Here is a 17955-nt window from a genome sequence, read left to right as displayed (position 1 = left end):
ACATGTTGTGACAGCATTTGCAATGCCAGCCAATGCCAGCTGGGCTGTGGGGCAGAGCTTAGAATGCCTCCTTTCATACCCGGAGAGCTGCAGTCCCTGACCCTTGAATATTAAATTCAGTTCGGAAGTCACTTCAAATAAAACAATTTGGTGAGGGCTTCAGCAAGCAAGGAGGCAAGGTCGGCAACTCTACATGGAAAAGGCTTCTTTAGGAAGCTTGAGAGGTACCAAAACAAGAAGCAATTTGGGGTGCGTAAAGGGATCATATACAGCTGACACAGGGATGGATGGGAACAATGGCAAGAGTGGGCTTATTTTTTTGTTTTTCTGGGCTCAAGAATTCCTCCTTTCCCACCATGCACCAGGCAGGGTCTTTGTTTGGGAGGAGATTGATAAAATCTATACATAATGGTAAATAGAAAACTGTATTGTAGACCCCGATCTGAGGGTCATACGTGTGTTGGTTTGGAGCCTTTCTGAAGAAGCTCCACGGTGCCATTCTGCAGCCAGAGGTGCCAGGGCCACTCCAAGACCACAACCTTCTCTGGGACAAAGGGCACCTTGGAGAAATCCTGAATGAGTCGGCATTGTTAGCTGCTGCGAACAGCACAGGGAAGCAATGAATGACCTTAGCTCTTGGAAGAAGAGTGAGGTGCTATAGTGGCTTGGAGTGTCACATCAATGAACAGTTCCTGGTGACTCTGGGTGGTGTCAGGGCGAAGTCACAGACTATTTCTCTACTGTGTGTCCTTATTGTGTCACGAGATGATGATAAAGACCTTCAGTGGAATCTTCAAACAAGTAGGAACTTATGCTGTCCACATGACTTTGTAAAAATAAATGCATAAGTGAAAATAAGATTCCTTTCCTTTCTTCTCTTCCGTCTCTTCTCATCTACCAGCCTGAAAGTTGCCAGTCTGTGGAGACAGGAAATCAGGATAGCACTCTTAAGGAGAGCTGTTCAGCCACAGGATGGGAAGCCCTCCCATCTGGAAAGGAATTAGACAAAAGCACTAGGTGCCAAACCCATGGGGTCACGGGGATACTTTTATAGGCTTTCCATTTTTGTCATACTGGTATACCAGCATCTTGATACAGTGTGAGTTCGCCGGCGAGATCCAGGGGCTGCTTGTTATGGAAAAGTTGTGGTTGGTGTAGAATTGCACAGGTTGCTTCTGGCACTTAAAGAAGGCCTTGAGGGTGGCGGCTGCCATGGTGCGGAACCGCTTGCTGATGAAGCAGTAGAGGAAGAAGTTGATGGCTGTGTTCAAGAGGGCCAGCATGTTGGCGACGTCGGACATGATGTGCACCAGCCAGCGGTTCTGGATGGGCGCCCCGTAGACGTGATAGAGGATCATGATGATGCGGGGGGCCCAGAGCGTGGCAAAGATGGAGGTGATGGTGAACAGGATGGCAGTGGTTTTCCCCGTGGAGTAGCCACGGAGGCGAAAGTTGCTCTTCCTCCTGAGCTTGTACACGATGATTGAGTTCAAGATGAAGAAGATGGAGCAGGGCACCAGGTACACGGTGAAACAGTGAATCCAGATGAGGACGTGATGCACGGAGGTGCTGATGTAGTCTTCAGTCCAGATGTTGGGCCACCAGTAGTAAGGGATGCTGGTCAGGAAGCAGATGATATAGACACTTACGATGACTTTCCTGGTACGGGCTGGGTAGGACACCGTGTGGTATTTGAGTGGGTGGCAGACAGCGATATACCTGTCAATGGTTAATGGAACCGTAATCCAAATGGATGTGTGGATGGATGAGAATTCCAGCACTTCTATGATTTTGTCAGGGACCTGGGGCATCTGCATGTTCAAGATGAAGTCTTCCAACAGGAAGTCCACGAACACGATGAAAAAGAGGACCAAGATGTCGGCAGCAGCAAGTGCCAAGAGATAGTTGTAGGAGGACTTCTGCCTTCTGGCCACCAGCTGAGAGAGGATGATCACCGTCAAGATATTTGCTGTGGAGAGAAGAGAATCTGGTTTATCTTTGGAGCAAAGGTGACTTCTTTGGTTGCTATGGAAGACCCTAGCCATATGTTGATCGGCACCCCCATGGATTTCAAAAGGATGGAACCAATGCCTTTGAGGGATGACCTCTGCATTCCAAATAGTGTCTTATGCAAACACCTGGATACTATTTTAAAGTTATTCTTACTATTATCTAGTTTGTTCCTTGTACAACCATGAGAATTGTCCTCGCTTTAGAAATGAAACTGGGGCTCTGAGAACTTAAGGAACTGGCTTAGAGTCACACAGTTAGTAATTCATGGTAATTCAGGAGCCAGACTTGATTCCACATCTCATGCTCTTTTCTTTTATCAACTTCAACTGAGATGGCTTTTCCCACTATATATGTTCACATAGGAGACTGGACGACATAACTTCTTAAGAACCTTTTGAGAACTTGGATTTTAGGATGTTTCCTTTTTAAGGGGGTTTGAAATTAAAAGGGTGGAGAAGGATGTGATCTTCAGATTAATTTAAAAATAGGCAGGCCTACAATCCTAGCACTCTGGGAGGCTGAGGTGGGAGGACTGACTGAGGCCAGGTGTTTGAGACCAACCCTAGCAACATACTGAGACTCCACCTCTACAAAAGAAATTGAAAAATTAGCTGGGTGTGGTGGTGGGTGCCTGTAGTCCCAGCTACTTGGGAAGCAGGAAGATTGCTTGAGCCTAGGAGTTTGAGGTTGCATTGAGCTATGGTGAGGTCACTGCTCTCTAGACTGGGCAACAGTGTGAGACCCTATCTTAAAAAATTATATATATTTTTGGAATAGGTAATCTACACACATGGTACATAACTAAAAATGACAGGGAAAAATACATTTCTCTTCCACTCTTGTTCCCCAACCATCCGAGTTCTCTTCCCACAGGGAAATCACAGTTAATAAAAAAATTATCCTTATATAAGTCTATATAATATGCATGGACAAAGTTTTTGTACAAATAGCAGCAATGTGTTATTTTTCTTGGGGTCAGATTTGATTTGAAAATGTATCCACATAATTTTCTGATAAGTTCTTGAAAAACAAATGTCTCTTGAATTAGTCATTTTTAGAAAATCACCAGCGACTCACTTCAAAATGTTATTCCAATGGATAATATCTGGAGGTCATTCTACACATTTATTCTCATAATCAACCCTGAAATTTGAGTACTGTTAATGCTATTTTGCAGACAAGAGTCTCAGAGAGGCTTGGTGCCTGTAGCTCAGTTGTTAGAGTGCCAGCCACACTAACAGAGGCAGGCAGGTTCAAACCCACCCTGGGCCTGCTAAACAATAATGACAACTGCAACAAAAAAATAGCTGGGTGTTGTGCGAGTGCCTGTAGTCCCAGCTACTTTGGAAGCTGAGGCAAGAGACTCACTTAAGCCTAAGAGTAAGAGGTTGCTGTGAGCTGTGACACCACAGCGCTTTACTGAGGGTGACATAGTGAGACTCTGTCTCAAAAAAAAGTCTCAGAGAGTTATGTCCCTTGTTGGAGGTCCAGTGACACAGCTAGAATACAGACATTTCCTCCCTGCCACCCTTCCCATTCTCATTTTCTCTTTTCCTTTCTGGGTAGCTACTTAAAATATTACACAATAGTTCACATGTAAAAATGTCTTATAATAAATACACCCACATATCCCAGTGTACTCATCACTCAGATTAAACAAATTTTAACATTTTGCCGTATTTGCCTCAGCTCTTTTTTAAAAAAAGAAGCGACACTATAGATATAGTTGAAGCCCCATCTGAAATAGTTCCATTCCCGTTCTTTCCCCTCTTTCCTTCTTTCTCTCCCTGCAGGCAACCTCCAGGACACAGGTGGTGTGTGGTACTCAGGGCCATGTCTGTATACATTTTCGTTGTTTTCTTTCTTTTTTTCTCCTTTGAGAGAAGTTCTCACCCAAACTGGTGTCAGGTGGCTAGTCACAAGTATGGTCATGGCACATGACAGCCTCAGACTCCTGGGCTCAAGCAATCCTCCTGTCTCAGCCTCCCCAGCAGCTGGGGGCATAGTGTGTGCCCCTGAGTCTGGACTCTCACTTTCTTTCATAGCAAACCTGCCAGCATTCTATATGCTGCTTTTATCCTTCAGCTTTATTTATTTATTTATTTTTGAGACAGAGTCTTACTATGTCACTCTCAGTAGAGGGCTGTGGTGTCATAGCTCACAGCAACCTCAAACTCATGGGCTTAAGTGATTCTCTTGCCTCAGCCTCCCAGGTAGCCGGGAACTACAGGTGCCCACCACAATGCCTGGCTATTTTTTTGTTGCAGTTGTCATTGTTGTTTAGCAGGCCTGGGTTGGGTTTGAACCTGGGTGTATGTGGCTGGCGCCATAACCACTGGGCTACAGGCGCCAAGCCCAGCTTTATGTTTTTTGAGACCTATTTTTGTTTCTACACGTAGATCTGGGCCAGTCATTTTAATGACTAGGTAGCATTCTATTTATGAACTTACTGCAATTCCCTTACTCATTATTATGTAGGCAAATTATATATAATTTGTTTTATTAAAGAGGTACATATATTTAAATTGGTCCTGGAATCTTTTTGTTATGAGCCACTGAAATTATTAATAATATCTTGCTGTGACTCTTCATAAGAAGTACTTCTACATGAGAGTTTCTCCGGGGTGGTACATACATGCACGTGTCCTTATTACTCAATTCAGAGTGTGTGCATGTTCGTCTTTAGCAGGTATTGCTGAATTGCTCTCTAAAGTCATTTTACCAATTGATACTCCCAACAGCAGAATATGAGAATTCCACTTGTTCCATATCCTCTTAGTACTTGATATTATGTTTTTTTTTTTTTAAGACTGGGTTGTTTTTGCTCTTGTTTAAATTACTGGAAATAACATTTTTGAAGGGACAGAGTTAAAGAACTGATGACATTAAGTAGTCAGAATTCAAACCGAGGACTGACACCCACGTTGTAAACCAGTCTGTGATATTGCTATCTACTCCAAGTGGAGTGGGGTACCACGTAGGTATGTTACACTGTACGCAGTCTAAAGACAAATGGTGAGTATTTCCTACTTAAGTCACTACTTCAGAAAAGAGACCCAAGAAAGCGAAGTCCTTTATATCTGTAAACCCAATATTTCAAAAGTTTATTCATGCATTTGACAACATGTTTGTATCCTACTCTGACCTTTTCCCTGTGAGGGGATGGTGAACAAAATAAACATGGTCCGTACAGCCTGCCTGGAACCTAGATTTTATTAGGCAAGAAAAACATCAACAGAAGGACCACAGAAGAAAAATGCATCACTGCAAGCCATAGTAAGAGCTATGAAGGAATGTACGGGAGTAGGAATCAGAAAAGCTTTGCTGAGATGTGTGGGACCAGTAGTAGGGACATAGGCAGAGAGATTGGAAGGAAAAAGTATTTTTCAAGCAAAGGAAACAGCACGTGCAAAGGCTCTGAGGTGGGGGAAGTATGACGACCTGGGTTTATTAAGACCAAGAGCCCTCATGTTGATCTGCTGGTCTCCTAAGCATTTTTGCATTCTGTGGCATTCTTTCATTAAACAGCCTTGCCATGTTCTGTTGAAAGGGCTTCAGAATATTTTACTCATCCAGAAATCCTTTCAAAAGTATTTAGTATCTACATTCTGTCAAAGATCTGTGCCCGGGCCCAAGGTGGATATAAACTGCTGTTGCATTCAGGGTCTCCACTCCAAGAGAGTGTGAAAACATCACATAAGTGGTGAGGTGTTAGTGACATGAAGGGGAAGACACGGTTATACAAAAGCTGCTGGAGAAAAGGTATAAAAACAAAGGACAAAGGCTTTGGAGTAGGGTCTAGGACAAAGACCTGGCTTCCAATCCCTTCTCCTCTGACCTAATACTATTGTCAGAGCTTCATGGAACTCACCCTGTAAAATCAGGTCTGAAGCTCTCCCATTGAGCCAAGGGCATGAGAGCACCGTGGCTAAGAGTGTGGGGCCTGGGGCTGAGGCTGCCTGGGGTTCAGACTTGGCTCTAGCACTTATTGGCACTTTGACTTTGGGCAAGTTTACTCAATCTCTCTGTGCCTCTGTTTCCTTCTTTATAAAATAAAATTAATGAGACGATCTGTTGTTCTGAGAATTAGGTGCAATAATGTTCATAAAGTATTTACAACAGTGCCTGGCATGTGATAGCTATTGACAGAGAGACCATTCATTCAACACATATTAATTGGGTGTTTACTATGCCAGGCACTATATGAGGCACTGGAGATATAGAAATTAACAAAGTAGACAAGGTCCCTTTTGCTGTGCTGTTTATAGTTTAGTGTGGAAGACACAGGAGAAATAAACACACAAAGATGCATGAGAGAATAAGACCAGCAGGTGAGATAAAGGGATGGAGGACTTATTTTTAGACTGAAAAATGACATTTGGGTTTAACCAAAGATGAAGGGAGGGATCTGTCATGAAAAGACCTGTGGGGAAATGATTCTAGGCACGTGAGGTGGAGATGAGCTCGCTGTGTTCAGGGAACAGAAAGACATGAGAACAGTTTCCCATTTTACAGATGGAGAAACTGAGGCTTGGATTTTTAGGCAATTTGCTCAAAGTCACAAACTGACCTAGTGAAAGAGCCAGCTGACTCAGCTCTGTCTGACTTCATGGTGTATCAGATTCTGCTTTATTTTGGTCACAGGTAAGAGTTCCTCAGCTGTTGATTTCTGTTCCCCAAGTTGCCCCTGACTTAGAAGAGTGCTATCATTTTTCAGAACCTCTTTTTTCCCATCGTTCCACAATGCCCACATCTCACGACCCCGCCCCTGAAGGAGGCAGGAAAGGATAAATGGTGAGGTCTCTCCTAAAGAACTGCTATCTATATATATTCTGCAGAGAGTGACTCTTTGCCATTGTTTCTTCCCCCCCAGCTGAACCCTGTTTGAAGTGTGGTGTTAAAAAATTTTCCATATTCAAACTCTTTAAAAATATTCCAGCCCCATCTACTTAATGCTTTAAAAATATTCCAGCCCCATCTTTAAGTCAGGCAAGTCATCAACTCCTAATGAAATTGCTAGGTATTCATATTTGACATTTCCTTAAGTTTCTAGTAATTGCCTCTCTTGAGAAACTAACCCTCAGAAACTGAGTTTCCCGTGCCTTTGGTACAGGTAGATTTCCCCTCAAGGCAAGCTCAAGAACACTTAGGACATCAGTTGGGGGGAGAGAGAGAGAGAGGGAGAGAGAGAGAGATGTGAGCTGGGGGAGCCCAGAGAGGAAGGAAATGATGTCTGGTTATTGATTTTCTGGAAAAAAAAAAAAAGAGAAGGTAGAGTCTTCAAGTCTTAAGGCTTGACATTTGCTATAATTCCCCATATCAAAAAATCCTTTCTTTCCCACAGCAGCACATTTTTCCCAAAGAGAAAGACTGGTGTTGACAGGATGCGCTGCATTTATAAGGGGTGAGTAAACTAAGAAGCCCAAGTCATCACTGCGTGAAATTCCATTTCTCAGCTTTTCTTTCTAACTGACTTAAGGACTCTGTCGTCGAGGAAACCCAAATAATCCCATCCAAGCAAGCCCAGATGAACTTCACGATCAAAGTGTAAACTCATCTATACAGCAAACCCTTTTGGTCTGTGGACAGGTGTAAGCTCCTGGGTAATAACAAAGCCCATGTTTTGTGACTGGAAAGCTTTTTTTGGTTATAATACTGGGGGAATCCATTTCCCATATTTTGTAGCTTCTTGTGCTCAAACTTGAGAGGGTTTGGGGAGTGGCCGAAAGAACAACACAGCTTGGGTTGTCAGACCACATCACTGGACTGTCTGCTAGCCCAGAGAGAAAGGGTCAAGGTCTTCTAGAGGTATCTTCTGCGTCTGTGATGACTAAGAGGCTCCTACAGTTTCCTTGGAAGCAGCAGCTGGACTGGGAATTCTGTTTATATCTCTTAGTTCTGCTACATTTCCTTTTTCTTGTCTTTGACAATTATTTTTTTCAATTACAAAGGCAATACATACCTGTAAAAAAACTAATCACTATATCAGTGTGTAATAATAATATTACTAGAAACAGCTGACATTTTTTGAGCATTCATTATGCCCAGGGCACTTCTAAGCATCCTCTATCCATTTAATTTTCACAAATACATTTAATACATACATTTAATTCTCACAACTACCCTTTGAAGTGCATACTAGGATTTGAGAGCATTGAGGTTCAGAGAGGCTAAGCAAATTGTGTGAGGTCACACAGCTAGCAGGTAGTGAGCTGGGACATTAAACCAAGCTTTTTGTCTTCTGAGTTCATTTAGAACTTAGTTCTTCTTAGTTCTGTAATGTTTAACTATTATGTTAGAAATTAGAAAGGGTAGATCTGTCAAATCCCTGTCTTCCTGAGATAGTGTGCTAGTTAGCCTTGTAGTTGGCCTCCGGTGAGCCAGCCTCCTGATATTCATGCCTTGATGTGGTCTCCATGCCTTGAATTGTTTAAGTCTAAAGTCTCCAGGTCTTTAGAAGAGGAGAGAGAATTGCTTATCCCGGTTAATTAGATTCCTGGGGTAACTTTTACAAAACCTATTGGTATGCCTCCTAGATGATGTCTTGTGAGTTTCTAAAGAGAGACCTATTCACCCCTTCAGTCACTAGGATCCTCCTCCCCCCCATTTACATGCACTCCTCCCCTCCAAAGTTGTGCATTATAAGGGTGAGCCCTCCTATCACACAGACCCCTGGCCTTGTGAAAAATTGCAGCAATTGTTATTTTACCTGTTCTGGGGGCACCCCACAGGTAGGCTTTTTAGGAAGAGCAATTTTTAAGTCTCCTACATAAGAAGTCAGCAATATCCTGTTTGGATCAGCTGAAGGGTGAAAATAATTGTGGGATGGGGTATTGCCTTAGGAAGCTGCCACCTCCCTCGCTGTTTCCTGATCCACTCTGGGTCTTGGGGTGGAAGAAGAGGAAATAAAAAGATGATGCCAACGAGACTTGGTGTTCAGTCTTTTTGGCCTCTGTGAACGGCGCTGCAGACCCTGCGGAGGTTCTGTGCTGAGTGGGTCCCTAGGAGAGGAGCAGGAAAAGCATTCCCCCCTGGGCAGCTGACCACCATATGTCTCAGGCAGTGCCCACTGGTCAGGCACCATCTTTTCTGCCTGTGATTCCACTTGCCCCAAGGCAAAAACCTGGATTGGGGCACTTTCTTTCTATAGTTGGTTATGAGGGCACAAAACTGAGTATGGACTAATGAGGTGGTGGTTAGGAAGTGGGACACAGCCCCCACCATGGGAAAGATAACCCCAAGGCAAGAGGATGGCTTCCAAGTTCCCTGAAGGGCTCTGAAGACCCATTTGGTTTCTTCACTCTTTGCAGGCTGAATCTCACCCCAAATATCTGGGTGTATAAGAACCTGTCTTGATTGCAAGTGTAGTAGTTAAGAGTACACTCTCTGCAGGCAATCAACCTGGGGTCAGATCTCAGGAGAACTGTCTAACCATCCACCTCTGTGAAGAGTAAGTGACCTAATGTCTCTGAGCCCCGGCCCTCAATCTGTGAAATGGGCATCAGGATAAACGATACCCAAATAAGTTGATCTGAGGACATATGAAATAATACTGACACAGTCCCTGGCACATAGTAAACATTAAAAAAAAATTAGCTATTGCCACTTTTTTTCAGTTGACCAGACCCTGTGCTTAATGTAAAGATGGGTCTTCAGGAGAGTCCAAGATCTCAAGGAATTCCAGAGAAGATTCCAGTTTCTTTCCACGGCTGATGGCAGGCATTAGCAACCCTGGTAACCTATAAGTAGGTTCTTCACTACTTCTAAGCTGAGGGCTCTAGGTTGCATCTGTGTTCTGATCCCTGCCTGCAACTTTGTTTCTTTGCTTTAAGGAGGAGAATGTTGGTCTTTATCTAAGGAACCAAACCCTTACGGTGCCATTTCTACATCATGACCCAGTTGCCTCTTGCATCCTCTGAAAGAGTTTTAGTTTTAAAACCTGAAGATATAAAATTTTAGCTCCTATTTTGATTGCTTTTAATATTCGTTGTGGCTTCCACTAAGATGTTCTTCCTTATCATTTTTCTTATGGAGACCTCTTTTCTTTTTTAACCACATTTTTCTTGTGGAGATCTCTTTTTTTTTTTTTTCGGTTAACCACATTTTACCACTTGAGTGACTTATTTACAAAGTTAGTGTTTTCTCTTTCTTTCTATCTCCCTGCGTAAATTCTCTTGTCAAGGGTAAGAGCGCATCTTGGAGTAGAAATAGTGGGGATGCTTCCTCTTCAATCTCTGGTAGTGGCTGTCTGGGCACCATGTTGGAAAGTGTTCCCCGGGGAACACTAAAACCAAGGCTGGGCTGGGTGGTGCTTTGATGGATTGGTGATGTCTATCCTGAGGATTTGTCCTCCAGGCCTTGGGCCCTGGATTCCTGGTGTAGCCTCTCTGGCTTCTCCCAGAAATTAACAAAGCAGTAGTTTCTAGTGAAGACTAAAACAGTTGAGATGTAGCAAGTAGGCAGCTGGGGAGGCAGGAAGAGTTAAAACGGCTGCCATCCTGGGCAGTCTGACTCGGGGAGATGGGGAACAGTGAATTAGCATCTAGACTGCAGGGTAGGGTCAGCCTTGCTAGTCAATTGACTTTCTCTTGGCAACAGAATTAGTTCTGTCTTTTTGACCAGGAAAGGTCAAAAGACTTTATTGAGTAACCACGGCAACTTTAGCCTTTTATCAGGAAGCCACATCACAACAAGCCAACAGGCCCAAATCACATATCTCGGTACCGGAGTTGGTTTCCTGTGACTACTTTACATTGAGCACTCCCTCTGTGCAGTGTGGCCTTGCAAAGAGGAGATGATTTTATGTGATTCCCTATGAACATTTTTACTTTAAAAGTTGTGGATTTAATTTAAATGGTATCAGAGGAACGTTATTTTTTCTATTTGGGGCAGTCGGGTAAGCTGTGTTATAAAAGAAGTTCAGTTTACTTAAAAAGTGAGCTGATTAAAAAGAAATCTATAAGAAGATGACAACGTAGGTGGAATGCATCTTCTGGTCTCCATTTTACAACGAGAAAACTGATATTCAGAGAGGGTAAGCCACCTACGCAAGAAGGCACAGCTGTTAAGTTGAAGAAGCATATTGAAAACAGTCAGTGGTGTCATCCTGGGTCAAGTTCTGTACTGAGTGATGGATGCAGCTGTGTTTTTTATCAGTTCCAGGATTTTGTCCCAAAGACAGATTGGGGCAGGGCTTTGTGTGAACAATTTCTGGGCATGCAGGCGGATTTCGAGTAAATACAGAGCACAGGAGTTAACAGAAAGCACAGTACATTTAAAATGAGAGACATATATTTGGGGTCTGGCAGCTCTGGGCGAACCTCCTGATCTGCCCTTTTCTAGCTGGTGCTCTTGGGCAAGTTGTTAAAGCACAGAGAGTTTCCCATTCCTCAGCCATAAAATGGTGTAATGGTGGTACCTGGTTCAAAGGGTGCTGTCAGGATTAGAGAGAAGCGCCCACCCAAAGCACAGAGCCTGGCCCAAGGAAAGCACACAATAAGTGGTCAAAGTTATGTGATGCGATGATCAGTTTGGCTAAGATGATGAGTTGAGCTGGGCAAAGGCCCCATGAGGGGAAGAAGCACCTGGCAGATATAGGCACAGGCTTCTGATACATTTCTTGAGGATGTGAGAATTGGCTCTAGAAAAGACTCCTTGTTTCTTAGACTCAGTGAGTGAAAGCATCCTTAGGCTACCTCAGGAGATGCCTCAGTGTTGGACTGGGTTCTGACATAGACGTCTCTGTGTGCTCCCTTGTTTTCAAGGCCTCAGTTTTCATATCTGTAAAATGGGTCAGTTTATAACAAGCAATAATAATGTTAACAGTAACAATGATATCGTTGTAACTCATATTTAGGGAAGGTGAGTAGGAGTTTAGCAGGCAGATATGGCAGGGTAGGGTGCTCCAGGGAGAGTGAACAGCATGTGCAAAGTGAAAAAGGTCATGAGGAGAGGTCACACCATTCCCTTAGAGCAGCTAACAGTTGTTGAGCACTTCCTACCCACCAGGCTCTGAGCTTCAGCCTCCTGCATAGCTGGCACTACTGGTGCACACAACATCCAGCTGATTTTTGTATTATTTGTAGAGATGGGGCTTGCTATGTTGCTCCTGGGCTCAAGCAACCTTCCCACTTTGGCCTCCCAAAGTGCTGGGTACACGTATGAGCTGCCACCCTGGTCCTAATCACTTTCCTGAAGTCCAGGGCAGATGACTGAGCTCTCCATCACCCCATTCAAAAGTGAATGATGCACCCCACTGGCTGACTCTCCATTGATCTGTCCTGCATTCTTGGTTTTTGCCAATCTTGCCCATCCATTGACTTCCAGCTGGTGACTGCCTTGGGCACAGGATGCTCATTTGTTTTTGCTGTTTTGTGGACCTAGGGTGATGGTCACTGAGTGCCAGAGGACCTACAGGAAATCAGAGGCTTTTTTGTTGTTCATCTGGCGTTCACTGGGGTGTCAGAGGCTAATTGAGGCTCCGCTCGGGTTGTCGCTGTTTGATTAAACATCTTGAGCTAAGCATCATCCATCTGCTTCTCCCAATGGCTGCCAGGGGTAGGTATTTTTAGCTGTGGGCAAATAGCTTTTCAATTGTGCATACAAAATGCAGCCAACACAAAGCCATCATTTTCTGTAACCCTGCCTTGTTCTTCCATGCCGGCAAGGACAAAGGAAGAATTGAATGAGGTTGGCATTCACTTGTTCATTCAACAAATGTTTACTGAGCTGCCCCACCGTGCATCAGGCACTGTTCCAGACACAGGGATGCAGCTATTCACAAACACACAAGTGGCCCACATCCACATGGAGCTTACATTCCATTCCAGATTCCAATTCCAGTGGAATTCTGCTGTTACCTACTACCTCTGTGGCTTTGGGTAAGTCAGGTTTCCCTTTGGGACTTCTTTCATTCCAGTGAGCATGTAATATGTACCATTTCTTGTGCTGAGGCTGCTGGTCAGAGGGGACATATCTCCCCTTCTAGCAAGGGAAGCAGAGAAGGAAAGAGGCCACGTGGCCAAGCAATAAGATCGTGATTCAGGCATTTCTTGGGCACATGGACAGGAAGCAGCAATGCGTTTGAGTTTATGGCCAGGGAGCTTTCAGAGGAGCATGAAGGAACAGAGTAGGGAGAACAGCACTTGGGGGTCTAGGAACAGCGTGATCCAAGGCAGGGAGGCACGACAGTGCGTGACACCATCAAGAAATACAGCCAGGAGTGGTGGCTCCCACCTGTGCAATCACAGCACTTGGGGGAGGGGGCCAAGGTGGGAGGATCTCTTGAGGCCAGGACTTTGAGACCAGCCTGGGCAACATAGTGAGACCCTGTATCTACAAAAAATAAAAAATGGAAACATTATAAAGAAATTTTCTAAAAAAGACTTGAGTGCATGACCCAAGCTGTCCTTCTAGCCTTAAGGCTTCTCTTTTCAAGGTCCGCTTCCTAGAGCAGCTGCTCTGCGTGCCCTGTAGCTAAGTCTGTATATAAATTGCAGCCATCAGTGTTGATTTCACATCCTCAGCTGCTTCCTAGCATTAGATCTGCATTCGGTGTTTCCAACTTAAAAGAAGAAAAAGTAGTACCATGTGACAGCAGGAAAAACAATGAACCAGGACATACGAAGGTCCCAGAGCACGTTGTCTGGTTTCTCTACGCATCCACCGTGGCAGAGGCCAGAAGTGCTGATCACGGCTAAAATGACTGCCCCTTTGAGGATTTAGAAGGCACTTCAGGGGCTCACAGCATCATCTCAGAAAAACAAGTGGCAGAGGACAGATTCTGGGGCAAAGTTGCTGCAATTCAAACCTGCCTATACTTTCTACCTGCCACAGCTTTCTAGCTGTGTGATTTTCAGCAATTTTCTTAACCCCTCTGTGCTCATCTATGAAAAGGCTGATTTTATAACACACCTAGCAGAGGATTTTATGAGGATTAGATGAATGGATACAGGGCAAGTGCCAAGTACCATGTAGACCATATACCTTTCAGCATCATTAATATTATGCTAATATTAAGACTTTCTGGTTAAAAGTCTATAAGGGCAGGGAGGGTGCCTACTTTGCTGATTATTTTTAATATATTGCCAAGCTTTTACACAGTTTCTGGTATACCATAGATGCTCAGTAAATATCTGTTGAATGAATAACTAGGAATATAGATTAACACAACATTGCAGACACGTGGACCGGCTGCTTAAAAGTTTCAAATGTATTGGAAGATTACTTTGGGTTTACAGAAGAAGATCAATCAGGTGATGTAATCAAGGATAACTGGAAGTTACTTGGTGTTCAGCATGTGAAAGAGGTGCTCAGCTCCCTGAGAAGAGGTTTTTGCGCTAGAATTTTCCATGTGAATCAAATTCAGTTCAACATAAATTTAGTGATGCCCACCCATGTGCCAGAACCTGGGTCAGGTTCTCAGAGTACAAGACCCATTCCTTGGGCTTAAGGTGCTCAGAACTGAGCAAATAAATCACCCTAAAGGAGCAGGAGGAATCATTTCCAACTCCCTGCTCCTTTTCAGTGGCTCTACGCTAGAGCTTGCAAACTGAAATGGGACCAGGTAAGAAATATTCATGCCATGCCAGGACCCGTAGTGAACAGGCCAGCTATACAGTGCAGACACTGTTTAGCTCCACTGGGTATTTCCCATGATAGAATGACAATGAACTGTGGTCAGGTCTTTTGATGTTTCAGGAGAGGCTTACAAACAACACACACACACACACACACACACACACACACACGTCTGGCCCATGGGTTGCGGGTTTGAGACTTCTGCTTTATAGGCCCCAAATCAAAGTCCTTGCACAGCCAACAAGGTACCTCGATGCCATCAGCTCCCTCTGCAGCCCCAGTAAGGGCACCTTGTCCTTCATGTTAGGACCTGCTGCCTGAATGTGCAGCACTCTTGCTTTTTTTTTTTTTAACGTTCTTGGCACCTGCCTAGGTTATTTCTTCTGCCTGGTATGCCTTCCCCACCTACGACCCTTTGCTTAGCAGACTTTATTTTTAAAGCCTTCCCTGATCTCAGTGCACTCAGTTAAGCACCTCACTGGCTAGAGGATTTAATTGCTTATTTTTATTTTTTAGAAATTTCAGATTAATATGAGGGTACACACGATGAGGTGACATGGTTTGAGTTTGTAAGGTAAAGTCTGACTGGTAGTTGTTTCCTTCACTCAGGAAGTGTGCCATACACTTGTGCGTTGTTGGGGGGGGGGTTGCCACATAGCTGGAGTGTTTAACATATTTGCAACTCTCTTCTTCAAGATCTTTATCACCTGCTGACTGGGAGCCCCTGGAAAGAGGGACTGTGTCTTTTTGCTCTGAACCTTGAGGGCTCATACAGGGCTATCAAAAAGTATATACTCCATCAATGTTTTGGAATGAATGAGTGATGGATGGATGGATGGATTCCCCGAGGGTCTCTGTGGAAGATTCATCTTCTTGTTGTCACTTTCATGATATTTCATTATATGTATGGATCTGACCCCTTCCCTCTGCTTCCTTCTCTCTAGACCCAGTGTCCCTCGGTAGCCTCTTTGGGAACTTCCTCCTGTTACTGTCTGTGATGGCTGATGGATCCGAGTTCAAATTGGAGTGCAGTTCAAATTCTCCACTTATTTGAGCACGATACTCAGTTTTCTCATCTGTGACATGGGGACATCTCACAGGGCTTGTTAGGAGGATTCAGTAACCCAACATGTGCAAAAGTGTCCGGATCACAACTGGCATGGAGTAGATGCTCAGAAATACAATTCCTGTCCCTATCAAGGACGACAGATAGTTTTTCTCCTGGGACACCTTTTTCTGGTTGAAAAGTAGGAAGGTTCAGCGCACCGATTCTGAAACTCAACTTCATGGGGTGGAACCCTAAGTTTGTCAATCCCTAGTTTTTTAACCCCACCTAAGTTCCTCAAACATTCTGTACTTTGATGTCCTTCCTCTATAAAGTGGGAATAATAACTGTCTCCTAGGGTTTCAGTTGGAGTTAAATGACTTACACAAATAAAGTGCTTAGAAGAGCACCTGGCACATAACGAATGCTTAAAATTCTATTTTGGCTGTTTACTAACCTAATCCAAGAGACTCTGGAGTGAGGAGGATTTTGTTGTTTCATCCTCTTCCCGACATCACAAATCTTTCCTCCTGACTCTGTTCACTACAGGCTGCAAATGTCACAGTAAATTGGAACTAGTTTCTGTCCTCCTCAAGTTTATTCGCCCAGTGGAGAGGCCAGATAGAAACCCACCCATGGTGGCAGGACAAACATGCTCTGGGAGCCCTTAAGAAGGGGTAACAAATCTACTCTAGAAAATCCTGGTAGGCTTCTTGGAGGCAGTGGCACATATGCAGTGATACGGAAGCAGAGGAGCCTGTCAAGTGACTGGGAAGCAAAGCTTGCCAATGGTGGGGAGTGGAATGTGCAAAGGCCAAGAGGCAGGGTGGCTGTCTGAGCAGCTGCAAATTTGGCGTAGAATGGAGGTCATGGACTGGCAGCTCGTGGAATGAATTTGGGGGTGGGGGGAGGGCAGATGCATCTTTAAAGTTTTAAAATTAGTTGCCATACACATAAATTGGAGTATTTTGTGCCCAATCCAGGATGTGAGCTTGTTTGCAAAGTCAAAAGGGATGCCATGCTGGGCTCACATTTCCACAGCAGGGCTGCCCTCTAACTCAATAAGCATCCACCAGGCCTTTATCATTCATGTCACCTGTCTGTTGGGGGGGGGGAGGAGGCCCGGCTGGAGAACAGGTAGAGAAGTACCAGTACACAATTTCTTTCAGCAGCTTCACAGCTGCTGTTAGAGTTGGGTTTGGTTTGGGACGATGGGGGAGGGAGGAGTCATTGAATGGCTTTCAGCATTAAAGGGTTTTACTAAGTATGATGCTTATTATTTTTGTCCCAAACCAGACATCCCTGAGGGGAGATGTGAGAACAGAGGGTCCTTTATATTCCTCACTCAAACTTGCCCTCAAATATAGGTTGGTTTTGGAGCATCCAACCGAGTTGACAAGAGACAGCAGAAATGCCGAGAAGTCATGTCCTCCCACACAATGTGCCTCCCCCACCCCCTCTTGGGTTAGCAGAGGGAAGGTTCCACGGGATCTGGATGTTCAAGAGCAGTAGAAAATTCTCTGCTGCACACAGCCCAGCTGCTCGCTCCCCAAGGCCACCTTCCTAGTGGACGTTCTGTTCTACCATGGGACCTGCATTCTCCCAGCAGACGTGAGCTTGAAGCAACAGCCCCTGTATTGGGAGATGTGGACAGACACAGAACAGGCCATGCCCAGAGGACAATGTCTAATTACCTGGGGGGCCTCGGGAAGCAATTTTCTTTGGTTGGAGAAATTGTTTTTTGTACCTCCAGCCCAAGCGCACAGCTGAATGGCATGTAGGTCAAGGAGGCGTAATTATATGGAAATGGTTTTATGTTTGGGAACTTCTAAAGACCCCCCTCTGCACCCTGGGAGGTGGCACAGAGAAAGCAGCTTCTAACTTGAGCTGAGTTCAGCAGGTGAAGGTGACTTGTTTCCTCCTGCCTTGGGAGGGGTTTGCTTCTTTTCTGGCTTTAGGAGACATGCCTGAGAGTCACGGAAAGAGCAGCAATGCCTCCTCAGCTCAGTGGTAACGAGTGTAGGTGCTAGATGTAGATCTGATGCATAATTGCTGTGTGACCTTGGGAAAGTGACTGAACTTCTCTGTGCCTCTGTTTCTTCACCTGTAAAATGAGACTGATAATGGGGTGCATAGTAGAAGCCACTGGGATTGTGGCTTCTACAATAGTCTCTGTCCCGTTTCACAGGCCCCTCCTGTTCACCCTATGTGAGCACTGCCATTGAAGCTCCCAGGATAAGCCACACTCTCCCCACCCAGCCTCTGAGCCCTTGGCTATGCGGTTCTTGCTTTTTCTTTTCTTTCTTTTTTTTTTTTTT

General features: G+C 44.6%; 1 protein-coding gene across 1 annotated transcript in view; it reads right to left on the bottom strand.

The window, feature by feature from the left end:
* Nucleotides 1-789: 789 nt before the first annotated feature.
* GPR139 (G protein-coupled receptor 139) overlaps nucleotides 790-17955 on the bottom strand; it is a 37542-nt gene continuing 20376 nt past the window's right edge. Inside the window, exon 2 of the mRNA XM_003790703.1 lies at nucleotides 790-1969. Coding sequence (XP_003790751.1) covers nucleotides 1035-1969 — 935 coding nt within the window. The 3' untranslated portion in view covers nucleotides 790-1034. The remainder of the gene's footprint in view (nucleotides 1970-17955) is intronic.

The sequence above is a fragment of the Otolemur garnettii genome, unplaced genomic scaffold (assembly GCF_000181295.1).
Source record: "Otolemur garnettii isolate 467f Iridium unplaced genomic scaffold, OtoGar3 scaffold00044, whole genome shotgun sequence".
NCBI lineage: Eukaryota > Metazoa > Chordata > Mammalia > Primates > Galagidae > Otolemur > Otolemur garnettii.
This window is presented reverse-complemented; position numbering and strand designations above follow the sequence as displayed.